The sequence below is a fragment of the Misgurnus anguillicaudatus genome, chromosome 3 (genome assembly GCF_027580225.2).
Source record: "Misgurnus anguillicaudatus chromosome 3, ASM2758022v2, whole genome shotgun sequence".
NCBI classification, from domain to species: Eukaryota; Metazoa; Chordata; class Actinopteri; order Cypriniformes; family Cobitidae; genus Misgurnus; species Misgurnus anguillicaudatus.
Genome location: NC_073339.2, coordinates 15,239,021 through 15,253,447, shown reverse-complemented (window position 1 = coordinate 15,253,447; position 14,427 = coordinate 15,239,021). Strand labels below are relative to the sequence as shown.

Here is a 14,427-nt window from a genome sequence, read left to right as displayed (position 1 = left end):
TGTAAGAGTGTCAACAGGTTTGTTTTTAAATCCCACACCTCAGCTGTGCTACAATTTGGCAAAAAAAATTAATAAACCTTTGAAATTGGCAACACTTTTACAAAGTAATGCAGTATAGGAATGTAGAACAAAGAAGAGAGAGAAAGAGAGAGAGAGAGAGAGAGAGAGAGAGAGAGAGAGAAACCAAAAGCTACTATAGTCTTTTGTATTCAATTTTCAAACTAGTGTATTTTCTAGTTGCTGATTCTTTCATTAAAGGCGCTCTAAGCGAATTCACGCGTTTTAGACCATAAAACATTTTTTGTTACATATAGCAAAGATCTCATTATCTGCTTGCTGCCTGTCCGCTGATCAAACTGTAAAAAAACGCGATCTCTGTAGACAGCTCAGGCTCGACAAACGGCAATATCAACATAGTGGCCAAACCTAGCACAACAAAACATAACAAAGTGTTCCAGCCAATAAACGACAAGAAGGATTTGGGGGTGGGGGTTTGGCGCGTTCATGAAAGCACGGAAGGGAGAGGGAGGCGTTAGCTACGCTCCGTTTGTTTGAAAACAGTTCAAACATCAACAGGAAGTGACGTCGCACATTATTCGCTTAGAGAGCCTTTAACTGATTACTTCAGAAGTAATTTAACATTTCTATTAGTTAAAATTATAAATTGTAAAAAGCTATAATCTGTTGTGATCTTTTCTACCAATATTTAGAAAATAACTGATTATTTAAAATGGCCAATCTATAGACAGTTTTAGCAGGAACAACAGCTTTTGTGGAACAAACATATCTTCCGGTAAACTCCGCAAAGAATCAATGCTAAACATAAGCAAAGTGTCAAAAAAGCAGTTGAGCTTGTAACAGAGTATTTCTGAGCCAAACTCACACCTTTTTCCTACAAGTTTCGGAAAGTTTTTTTTCGAATGGGGGTATCCGTTACGACTGATTGACCCCATATTCCATTTATGGGCCTTTACCCTCAGAAAAGCACGCTGGCCCTGCACGTCAAGTGAGAGCGAGAACATGCGTTAGCATTGCTCCATCGAGTAGAAGTCAGCGGTATCACTGCACAGCACGCAACAACTTTGTTTTATCAAGATCGACAAAAGAAGTGTGTTTTTGGATGTAAGGAGAAGAAAACCTTATTTAGCTAAGACAACAGTGGATGCAGTTTGTTTTTCCTGGACAGCAACGTAATTGCGAATGAGTTTGTTTGTTCCCTGGCTGTATTTCGGAGAGGACTGCTTTACAAACAAGGCTCAGTTTGATGCCGGATTTTCCACTTGTTTTCAACTGTTGGAGTGGTCAAAACTTTAAAAGACCCCGTTTAGGAGTCACAACCACAGGCGTAAGTAAATCAAAATCTCACGTGTTTTGTTTGCAATCGCGCATACGTGCATGTAATGTAAACAACACCAACAACAGCAAACATTTTTGCCTCAGTTGGCATTGTACTGCATTTACAACATTTACACCTTTTAAAAGAAGGGGCGAATGCAGTAAAAAAAAACACATCAAGAACTATGTTGCTTTTTTATTAAAATATCGAATAAACAAACAAGGATTAATTACCAGATAGAGACGTCCTGCTGTAGTCGTTGCTGCTGTTGTTCCTGTTTGTCCATTACTGACTCAGTATCCAGTTCTGGATCATATGTATAATGTAAGGCTGGTTATTTAAAAAAAATAAATAAATAAAGTTTGATTTCCATCTATGTCAGCTGTGAATTCAAAAGTAGTATCCAAAGCTGCGCGTACTCGTATCTTTTCAGCTCCGCCCACCGCACGCCTTCAAGTGTTCGTCATTTTCCACCAAAAATCGGAAAGGCTGTGCTTTCTTTTATAAATCTGACAACACGAAATACTCTTTGGACATATGAAGGACGAAATACTACTCTATAGTTAAGCAAGATTAACATTAGAAAACGTTGTGTGTTATGTCAGCTTTAAGTGGATAAAAAATGAGAACTATATTGTATGGTGGAAGTTGACTTAGTTTGCAGCACTTCAATCTCGGGCGCAGTAATATTGACAGAATTTTGAGCGAGAGGGGGAGTAGCCAGGAGTGATGATGTTACTACGCGCCAAGGTCGAAATGCTGCAAACTAAGTCCTGTTCCGTTATACAATATAGTTCTAATTTTTTATAAATCACCACAGTTTATTTTGTGTCACCATACTTACTCGTGTAACTACTCATCTAATAGTCTTTAAATAGGGAAAACATGAAAGTGTTTGGTGGTTTCTAAATTCATCCGTGTTTGGATCCTAAGGAATGAATGGGGCTAGGCTAAATGCTAACACATTCATGACGCGCTGTACAAAGATTAAGGGCATGAATTGAAAAAAGATAGGGATGTATTAATTAGTCTAAGTTGAGGTAAGAACACAGTAAAATATTGAAAAACGGTGGTGTTTTCCTTTAAACTCATAGGGATCAAGTTTATTGTGATATAGATAATGATAACCAACATAACAGTTACTGAATTATTTCGGTATATGCATATATGTGAAGCATCTTAGGATTTTTTTTAAGCGACTGTATGTGTGTGTATCTGAGAGATGACTCAAGAGATTTCATTTTATTTCTTATTCTTTACTAGGTATATATTTAGTTTATTAGTTATATATATATTGATTTTATTCTTCATATTGTTATAGTCTACATTACTTTTTATTATTGCTGCTGTTTACTTTTATGTTGGTGCTGTATTGTTTACACGAGTAGATATGGGTTTCTAATAGTCGCCATCTCAAGGTTTTTAATAATGTCACAAGAATGTATTTGATATAAAATCACCTGCAGCTGTTCTTTCTGTCCATCTCTGCATCTGTATTGTGCATCTGTATCACAACAGAGTTGACTATCTTTAAGTAACTGACTGAGTCATTTTTCCCTGTACAGTAGTGAGCTAGATCTAAAGTATTGTAGTATCTAAGAGTTTTTGGATGTAGCCATATTAAGATCTATCATATGGGACACCTGTTTTTTAGAATGACCCATAAAACATTAAGTGAATGTGTTAGAAAAGCTCTTCAAAGAGATGAGACAACGCACACATTTACGAGCCTGTATTTCTTGCAGATGAAATAGTCGAAACATCCCATGAGATTATTGCAATACAAATCAAATATAATCCATATTCATATCCCTGTCCCAATTTCTGTTGTCATTTGATTGCAACAGAAGGGAAGAGAGCGAAAGAGAGAGAAAAATGTGTATAGCACTACAGATATTGCATCAGGGTAGAGCAGCAATGAGTGACCTCTATTTCATCAGGTTCCTTGACCCCAGCCAGAAACACTGACTATTGATCGGCTAAAGGAACGGACATGAGCCGGGCTGTTCTCTATTCCAACATCATAGGAGTGAGGGAACATTTTATTTGATGAACTTGGGCAGTGCCACTTGCCTTAGACCGACACAAACTCTGTGTGTGTGTGTGTGTGTGTGTGTGTGTGTGTGTGTGTGTGTGTGTGTGTGTGTGTGTGTGTGTGTGTGTGTGTGTGTGTGTGTGTGTGTGTGTGTTTTAACCAAGCTATACTCTGCATTCTTAAAAATAAAGATTGCTATAAGGTTCGTTGTCAAGCTGTTTGGTTCCATAATGGAACTTTAATACCCACAGAACCTTTCTGGTGCACAAAATGTTCTTTGTAGTGAAAAAAATGATCTACAGAAGAGGTAAAAGGGTAAGAAAGAATGGTTCTTTTAAGAACCTTTGACTGAAAGCTTTTTGGTGAACCAAAAACACCTTATTTAAAACCTTTATTTTAAAGGAACAGGCCGACTTTTGGCACTTTAGCTTATTCACCGTATCCCCAAGAGTTAGATAAGTCCATCCATACCTTTATCATCTCTGTTCGTGCCGTAACGCTGTCTGACGCATCCACCGCTAGCCTAGCTTAGCACAAAACTGGAAGTAAATAGCTCCAACCATAGATATGTATAAAGGCTAGATGTCTCGTCCGCGCTGCTGGCCAACTGAGTGGAACGTCAGCATTTGGCGGCCATCCCACCACAGGCAGCTGGCTCACTCGTAGCATTGAGTTTTAGTGGTGCAGGTAATTTAAAATGAGCATAACTTGCTTAATTTTCTACTAATTTTCAAACGATTTGGTTTGTTATAAACGTCAAAGATTTACCTATGATACTGCATACTTATACTAAAAAAAACTCATGAAACATGTTAAAGCATCCAGAATTATAGCTACATTAATGTTTGTAAGGAACCAAACTGTTTGAAATTTGGTAGAAAATTGAGCAAGTTATGGTCATTTAAAAGTACCTGCACCATTAAAACTCAATGCTACGAGTGAGCGAGCTGCCTGTGGTAAGATGGCCGCCAGGTGATGACTCCATTTTTTTAAATTTGCAGCTATATGTATTTTTTCCCACCATAGCACCACCTGAGCGTTCTAATGGCATTTTTAGAAGAGATGCTTGATTCAACTTCCCCGTCTACCTGCGCAGATATCAACAGCGCAACTGAGTTGGTTGCCAGGTTGCGGTCAAAAATGGGTCAAATGTGTGAGTATGATGCGATTCACACAAGATCTGGCAACTGGACAACCTTGGAATAATATATTAATGTGATCATCATATAACGAGGTACAGCCGTTTAAATTACGGGAGTTTTCCGAGAGAAATAACAAAACAGGAGGGGGGCGAGATATAGGTGTGAAATACGGGAGACTCCCGGGAAAAACAGGAGTGTTGACATGTATGTTCCCTCTACTTGTTATGCCTTTCTTGGTGCAACTTAAGGGATTTGTTAAATATTTGTGCTTTTAAACATCTATAATCAGTCTCTCATCATCCATGTTTGATGATTAATATTCATAATGCGCATAATTAAATGCGATCTCGGTATAGGCGGAGCTATCAGCGACATTGCAGAAACCGTTTCTAAAGTAGAAATGTTGTGGGTGGTTAGGACAAAACCTTTTATCGCATGTCGTGACACCACGTCTAGTTAGGACTGGGTGTGCCTCATAAGTCTTGGAAAGTGAAGCCTCTGGCTCTTTGATCCCCCCCTGGTGGCTGGCTGCAGTACAAGTCATAAACCCCGCCCTCTCCATTCAAACGAATGGGACACTTCCAATAAAAGTTTATATTTACACTTCCAATAAAAGTTTCCGAAAGATGGTTTTGGTCCTTTCAGGTAGTTGATATCACGCTGATATAAGTTCAATTGTTCTTTTTTGTGATACGTTTTATTTTAGCTAGTAATTTGATGCTATATAAACGGGGAGTGTCGTTATGATTGTCGTTATTGAATTGGGCGCACAAGCATTTGGGCGGAAAATTGATACCGCAGCTCCGCCTCTGGCACCACGGATGATTCCTTCAGCGCATGCCTTGGCTCCAAACTGATGTTTTTACGTAAAATGGCGATTTTGGGCTTCAATTCATTACAATGGAAGGAGGCGACGTCGTGTCGTCCATCTTTTTTTACAGTCTATGGTTAGGACTCTGTGCAATCTGACTTGAATTTCATCTGTGTTGCACTAAGAAGTCCCACACACCGTAAAACTACTTATGCATGTTAAACATCAAAAAACATTGTCTAGGTGCAAATGATTGGGCTAGCTGAGAAACACGGCCTATGAGGGCTATATGACAAATCCCTCAAGTTCCAGAAAGAGGCCCTACTGTACTTGTACAAGGTGTGTGTTACCTTTTACACACCGTTCTGACTGCCTGTAATTTAGTTGCATCACACTACAGCATTTTTGCCTCCAACACGGACAGAAAAATTGCTAGTCGCTGGAATCTCAAGTTTGGTTGGAACATGAGCATGACAAAAAATCAACCGATCCGTTTAACAAAAAAGTAAAAGTAGTCTGGTTCTCCAGAAAGCGTCCCCACAGACATTGTTCCTGCCCTTTTGGATTTTTGACATATCAACCTCTAACACCAACCTTCAGATAAGCAGCACCTTCCCTTTAATTCGCTTCACCCCAGTCAACCTATAGGTTTTTGATAACGCGAATGAATCATACCTTTGAAGCTGCGCCACAAGATATGCTAAAAAGGAAATAAATGCTGAAATCATTAACTGGTGTCAAAAATGTCCTTACAGAACTAAGCTCCACGGCATCATATACCACCATTAAATTGCTCTGGCTTGTCGAATGACTTATAAAAGGCCACCTTGTGCTCTGACTGATAGTGGCCTGTGGTTCAACAGATAACAATCCTCTGCTCGGACTGAACGAGGTGAAGGTGGACGGGTGTTTCGTGTAACTCACCTCCACCAGCTTGTTGGCGTGTTCGCGGAAGACCTGCGCATACTCTTTCACTTCCTTCTCGTTGCCGCTCTTGGCCGCTTCTATCAGCACTAGCAGGGGAACGTTGGTCTCCAGGAAAGAGTCAGATATGTGGTCCATTACGGCCTTCCTTAGCTGGAGGAAAGAGAGATAGAAAGTTGGAATATTAACTTGATGCTTCTCCTATAAAACATTTCAATTGAGCTTTAGTTGTACTGTATAGGATTTTGTTGAACTTACATGAAAACCTACTCTGTAGTAAAGACATATTCTACTAAGATTATTGCAATATGAATCAAATATAATCCATAATCATATTACTGTCACCATTTCTGTTGTCATTGCAAGGGGAAAGATAGAGAAAGAGAGAGAGAGAGCATTGTGTCATATTGATTCATTTACACATTAAAAATTCCATGTAATGGCTTGACGACAGTTTTCTGTCATGTGCTGACATTACTATGGATAATGGAAGTCTGGTTCTGAAATATCGAACACCCACACATTTTCTTAAGTAAGGGATAATGTACATGTATAGGCAGCCAGTTGTTATCGCAGAAACAAGCACCGACATAGGGATGAGTGATGTATCTTATATCACACTAAATGGGCTTATTTCGCAATAACAACCGGCAACCTGTACATATAATTACACGGCTATTTACATCATAAGTAAGTGAGCAACATTAAATATTGATTTGAAATATTTTATTTGCTAATTTTTAACGAATCCAGACCTTCCGTGAGGAAAACCCATTTACTTTCGGTTTTAAGATAAAACAAGACGTTCAAATGTCATAAACACACTATTTGGTTTAATCATTTGTAAATATCATGTCACATATGTTACTAAAAGTTACTAAAAATGTTACTTATTTATACTGTATAAAATGTTTGTGTAATATTAAACTGTATCTATCAAAATTATTTGCAGTCCGCGTTGCAGTGAGTTGTTAGTTTCAGGTGGTAATTATCTCAGAATAACACACCTTGGAATGATGGTGTGAGCCAGTGGTTTTCAAACTGGGGGCTGCGAGATGGTGCCAGGGGGGGCCAGTTTTATGACATTTTATGAAATACATTAATTTATTATGAATTTTGTGTAATTAAACCTAAAAAAGGCTACTAACCAAAAGCACTACAATTTAATGTTTTTTTATTAGAGTTTTAGAACAGTTTTTTGTCACTAATTGTCTTTGGGGGGCCGCGAAAGGAATGCACCGTACACAAGGGGGGCCGCACGCTGAAAAAGTTTAGGAACCACTTGTGTGAGCCATGGTGTGAGCGTCGAGGAGAGTTGAAATAAACTCAACCTTACGGTACTGAGCTATGAAAGTTTGGCGGCAACCAATTGATAAGCAGAAACATTCAGCGGCAACCAATCGGAAGGCGGAAAAGATTCCAGAGAATGCATTCGAGTGTCAGAGCGGCCACTACTCTCTTTTTTTACGCTCTCGCCGGCGGCGATGTGAACGTACTGTTAGGGGCCGATCAAACCAAATGTGTTTTAAACGCCTGGAAATACAAGGTGCGACACACTGCCTTTTTGTTCACTTTTTTATGTTGCTAGGCAACCACCGAGGTTGCTGTCTTGTCAATAAAATATTGAAGTGCGAACGCTCTTCCCAGCTAAAACAAATATGTAACTGTTACGTAACGTCGATGTAATATGATGACCAAAGTTTCGTTGTAGCGACCAGAAAAAAGAAATTCCTGGATTCGTTGCCTCAACGTAACTTCGCAACGTAATCTGCCTGTCGTGGGCACGTTGTGACAACGTAATGGGTTGGTAAGTTTTGTGATTAGGTCTCAGGTCAGGGACACGACCGGTCCTGTCAAACACCGTGCTGTGCACGCGCGGTCACGCACTCTGATTGAGTTAAGCTGACGGTGGGAGGCACGTTGTGTTGTTTGTTTCCCAGCAGCTTGTATGGTGGATAAATATTTATTCTATTTTGACGTATTTAAGGGAAGTTTTAACAAGCTAACCTAAATAAAAAATTAAATGAATGTTTATATAATTGCAACGGTAATGAAACTACTGTATTAAGTAACTGGAACATAATTGGTTATCTCGCGACGTTAGGAGACCGATTTGGGACTGTAATGGTAATGAAATTACCTTCCTGGGACGTAACAGTCATGTTGCCAGCTGGTAAGTCATGAAATGACCAAAATGACCAATAAATTATGTAACTAGGAGGTCGTGGGTTAGCCGGGCATCATATTAGCAAAAAATGTAAAAAGAGGACACTTGCTCTGACTTTGATCAACGGTGAGAGATACACAAACACACGGGAAATCAGTGCAGTCTCCGGTTGTTTCAAGCAACTGTAAATTTCTGTCACCATACAAATAAAAGGCCCGCCTCTCCCCTCATTCGACTGGACAAAGGAAAATGTGCATGACGTCCGGTCATAGACGCGTTCTGTGCGATCGGCCCTTTAGTCTGCAAACAGTTTTAGGAGGAGGGACATTCTCATTCTTGACTGCATTTGATTGGACAACAATCTTTCCTGTGCAAGATGAGTCATCAATATTCCTGTCAGCTTTACTGTAGTGCACACACTATATGGCTTCAACACCAGCAGACACGAACAACAATATTGGTTCACAAATTCAGTCAGATAGAGCATAACAGAACTGAACAGAAGGGATGTTTATAGGCGCATTAACATCTATACACCGTTGCTAATGTACACATTGAAGTATTGTACACCTGAGATGGTGATTCCAGATTAATGATGCAGATTAATTTGATTCATTGTTTTAAATTGACATTAATCTGGCAGGGAATTTACGGTGCGGAAATTTGAATTACAGCGAGAAGAACGGCCATTCGCTCTAATGCATACACAGAGATCAGTCTTATTTCAAAATGCTTCCTGTGTGGATGCTTCCTGTGACTGTAGTGAGGTCACACACACACACACACACACAAAAACAGACCACAGAGATTTTGGCAAAGCGAGAGAGCATTAACTCAAACCTACAGTCTCTGAATAAAAAAATAAGCAAATAAGCAATAGTAAGCAACTCAAGATTAAGTGCATTGCTCAGGGGCAAAACAATGATGACGCATGACTCGCTCCTCATGAGGATGAAGCCAGCAGCCTTCTGGCAACCGGCCGTAAGGATATATCACTATACCACATCACCGGAATAGACAGGCATGCCTTTTGCTTCAAGGTAAATTAAAAGTTTAAAAATGTTCCCCGAAAACAAAATATGTTAGCATTAAAGAGTTCATCATTAACTTTATAGTAAAACAAAGTGGCTCTAAAAGTCTTGCTGTTGTTGTTGAAATAGCTGCATTTAGTTTTGCTGAGACATGCAGAAAGCATCATTCACAACTGTATGCACAAAAAACAACTTTTCATGGGGCAGTAGGTTGATTCCTGTGACACGCTTGCCCTAATGGATGATGGGAAACGCTCCTAACAAGCAATAATTTTCATTCAGTCAGGCATGCATATATCTTAACCAATTAAAAGGCTTAAAGTGGAAGTCCATGGTGGGCAGACAGTAATGATGAATTATGGCTAAAAGACGCATAATCCATCACTGAATTGAATTAGAGGCTTGTCCAATCAGAACAGTGAACTTGACGCAGCCCTGAGCAGGGCCTGGATCATGGGAAACAGGATTTGTCTTGCTCGTTTGATGTACTATGTGGACATAATCCGAATGAAACAACTGGAAGTTTCACAGTTTGTACAAATGTCAGAGCATTTCATCATGTAAAAATTCAAGAGCCCAAACATAATAAATGTATCATTTTTAAAGAGAAATATTGGATAGTTCTTCAGCTCCAGTCTACCTCACTATTGTTTAAAAAAAAAACAGGCGTGGACACTGTGGGAAGAAGGGTGAGGAGTGGGCTGGGAGAAAGAATGGGGATGAGCAACTGGCATGTGTCAGTCAGCACTCTGAATATAAGCTTGTAACACATAGTAAGATTTAATAAGAACAGCGGTATTGCAACAAAGAACTAAGGCAATATCATACACCCGGCGCAATGCAGTGCAAGTTTTTTTGCTAGTTTCAACCCAGCGCAATTATCATTTTCACGTTTAGTGCCACATTGTTTAAATAGCAAATGCATTTGTGCCCAATTTTGCGCCCATGGGCGTTCTGGTCTAAAAACGAGGTGTGTGCAGGCGCATTGTTGGCATGTTGCTATTTTGAGACTAAGCTTTTGATCATAACTACAAACCTGGTCTAAAGTCAATGGCTCAATATTGTTTTTGTTATTTAAAGAGCACGTTAATAATATGCGCCTATAAACGAAACGACAACAAGCGTTTCCTTATCATACACATGGACGTTTTTAAATATGAAAAATGAAAGGATTAAAATGTAAAAGATTATTATTGAGTCTCTTGGACATAAATGAGGACTGATTATGAGAAGTTACTGTGGGTTCACACCAGATGCATGTTCAACGATTTGCGTGAAGAGATTACATACAAAGTCAATACAAAGACGCGATGAGATGCGTCCTCGTGTGGGGCGATGCGAATGACGCGATATGGGTGGCGCGTTTGCCGTGAAAACACACGCTACTCGTCAAACGCGTCTTCGCCTAAGTTGAAAATATTCAAATCGAGTGAAAAATTCGCATGACACAAAGTTAAATCCCGCGAGTAATCTAGAGCGAATTATGCGATGCCCTGCGTTTGGTGTGTACGTAGCATTAGAAGACGTAAAGAGCTGCTTCACCTGTAGCCTGGTAAGTAATTGCATGAATTGCTTTAGAGGGGGGGGGGGTTCAATGGTATTTCAAGCATTCTGACTTATTAACACAGTTATAGAGTTGTTTCCTCATGCTAAACGTAGGCAAAGTGTCAAAAAAGCATTTGGGCGTGTTACAGAGTATTTCTGTGCCGAATGCACTTTGCCAGGGTTCGTACAAGTTTCGGAAAGTTTTTTTCGATTACAGGTCCAACTGATGTTTCAGGGGTTTTCTATACGTATCACTTCTTTATGGGCACTTCTCCCGGAAATCCCCGCCCACCCATCAATCAGCTGGAGACGCTAGAGCTTGCAAACATCTTATCACGGCACACAGCTTTGTTTAATTTCAAAACTCAACAATGGCACGAACGAAGAAGTGTGTTTTTGGATGTAAGGAGAAGAAAGCCAGCCTTATGAAAACAATGGATATAGTTTATTACCAGGAGTAGCAGCAGAGTTTTGCATGTGTGTTTGATGTGCTGAATTTTCCAAACCGGGTCATGAGTTGCATGCGGTAAGTAAGACTTCTGTCTTATGTTGGAAATAGGTGCGTACATATTACATAAATGACACGAACATGTAGTGAATCATAAATTAAACAGTGTGGTGTAGTGTTGCATGACTCGTACTCGCTCCACCCGCGGTTGTAACTCCTCCTTCTTCATTTTTTCGTACGTTATCGGAAAGATTCGGTAAAGCTAATCTTTCTTTTATAAATCTGATTAAACTAAAGACTCTTCGGAGATATAAAGGATGTATTACTACTCTATAAGTACTCCAGATTAACATCAGAAATGCAGAAACAGCATGTGTTACGTGAGCTTTAAACAAATGCAAATATTGTATTTTTTATTTATGTTTTTTATGCTACCCTATGGATTTATTGTATATGATGACTTTGTACCTCTGGATATGGTGAGATGAGAAACTTTTAAGCAATGCTTTTCGAAACAGTCACGGCGCTGTCCGAGTGCTAAAACGATTCGGCTCTTCACACGTTTGTAAATTCTTTATCTCCTGTTTGTTACAAATAAAGTATTTTTTATATTTGTAAATTATTCTTTGAGATTACACTGATCATGTAGGCTATCCATACACTTACAGCAATTAAAAGCCTGCTATTTTTACTTTCATGACTGAAAGAAAACAACTTTTAAAAAGATTTTTAAAATACAAATAAAAACAACGCAATTTTTTTACATCAATCTTAAACTGGTGGTCTTTTTCCTCCGCTTAGTTTTTCAGTTTACAAATTCAGGCATATAAATAGGGAATCGGGATGGCGAGAGCGCAACTGGCTTTTAAGGGGATGAGAGATGAAACTCTTATTGGTTTATTGCATGTTACACCCCAAACACACCCATTACTCATTATGAGAATAGGAACAACCCTTTTCGACTGTGTACTTGGCACAAATTTTTCCTGTTGTAAAATTAGCAAAAGTGGACTCAGACGCCCCCTTTTATACCATGCGCTTAGATACAATCGTTTAAATAAGGCGCTTAAACTTATTTAATAAAAAGTCAAGTATTTGCCATGTTAAATTTTGAAAAGATGGAAAGGTCCATGGGACATCATACAGCATCAATGCCTAGATGCAAACTACCTTGATGAACAAGTCCACCTGTCTCTAATTCTTAAAGCTTTCCTGACAAAAAATAGTAGTTGATGCCCATTTAAGTTCATTAAATGGGCAATTCGATGCAAGCGTCATCCTTATTCTTAAAAGTAAAGTGTTTACTTAAATATATCTCAGATATTTGGTGGTTTAAATACCTACGCAAAGTCTCTGTTAAATGTATTATTTTCCATAGTTAGGTACGTGCACATTTGAAACCCCATTGAAAAAGAGATGATGCATCTCAAGCGGTTATCCTAAAATAAATAAATAATTAAACGTCATCTTCCATATCGCCGTTTCTTTCTAATAAATGCACAGACTAAAATGAATATTAAATGTTCTTTGAAGAGCCGTCCCTTCTCCATCTGTTGTGTATTATGCTTCTGGTTTGTGCCTTTTAATTCACAGAATTCCTACAAGGAACGTTATCGCCCAAAAACTTGTGCCCTTTTTGAGTCACATCCATTATGCATGCATGTTTCCCTCATCTAAAATAGAAAACTTGTTAACAGATGGAAGTCTCAACTCTATGATCAGGGGTTTAGGAAAATATAAACAGATGTTTCTAATATGTTGGTAATAAATGCATTTTCTGAGAATTTTCTATTTTAAGTTTTGGCTGAAAATGTCACATCCATAGTTGCTCAAATGCTTTATTTCTAATGCATTTAGGTAAACCAATCTTACCAGAGAGAGCATTTACATGAACTGCAGACTTGTCATAGCAGCAAAAAAATCCAAAATCTATACTCAGACACTATTTAATACTGAACAGGTATATAAAACCTTGGCTAACATTCAAAGAGAGAACTTAATAACAAATGCTACAGTGCAGGCGTGAAAAAAAGTTCAAGGCCACAGTGTGATGCTGACCATGAAACCAAAAGCGAGTGATATGACGTCATCTTTTCAATCAATGCTCAGCGCTCAGTGGAGTTCTTGGCCACCTGAGCATGAAATTCCGAAAACAGAGCACACTCTGTAGGTAATGATCCTTTTCCCTGTGTGCCCACAATTTAATTGAAATGTTTTAATGAACCCTGGCGCTCTGTCTCTAATAACCTCTGGTTAAGGATGTGCGCTTGTCTTCCTAATGATCCGGGTGCAACCCCAAGAAAAATGAAATAGTATAAAGCAAAAAAACGTACATATATACATTTCGCTTTAACATCAAGGTATTGCACTGAAAATATGAGATATTCAGTGCATATATGAGCGATGTTGTGTTTGAAGAAGGACTACATTATATGGTAATGAAGAAAAGTCTTGTGCTAGTATTTGAATATATTAATATTCTTAAGCTGGGATTCAGTTTGACAGTACTGCTGTTCCCCCACCCCTTCACGAAATTAATTTTACAGTTCCCACGGTGCTTGAAATCAGCGTAGAGTCATCTTTCTCTGCTTTCTTTTTGGGATGAGGAATATTTAAGCCATAATTATTTTCCTTTTGACAACGACTGCGGCATTATGGGGTCAGTGCCTTTTGGTCTTTATCATCCTTACTATGCCATTGAGATACATTTTTGCATACTGAATCCAAACTTCAGGTTGCAGAGATGTAAACAGAGCTTGTGTGCATTAATATATGTGAAATATTACAACGTCACACAGAAAAACTCTAGTCCTCAAAAGTTGTTCTTTTATTACTCAAGGGAATTAAATATCAAATTTGCCTCGCATAAAATTGCTTAGGATAGCTCAAATAAAGTAAATAAATCAAACACGAACTGGGAAAATCTGTTTAAAACAAATAAAATCTCTTAGTTCTGAAACTCTAGAGCAAGCACGTGCGATTACATGA

At 38.7% G+C, this 14,427-nt stretch overlaps 1 protein-coding gene across 1 annotated transcript in view; it reads right to left on the bottom strand.

Moving 5' to 3' along the window:
• The window catches only part of ctnna2 (catenin (cadherin-associated protein), alpha 2), a 622,713-nt gene that overhangs the window by 108,284 nt on the left and 500,002 nt on the right, over positions 1-14,427 (bottom strand). Inside the window, exon 9 of the mRNA XM_073862287.1 lies at positions 6,249-6,401. Within this exon, the coding sequence (XP_073718388.1) occupies positions 6,249-6,401 (153 nt within the window). The remainder of the gene's footprint in view (positions 1-6,248; positions 6,402-14,427) is intronic.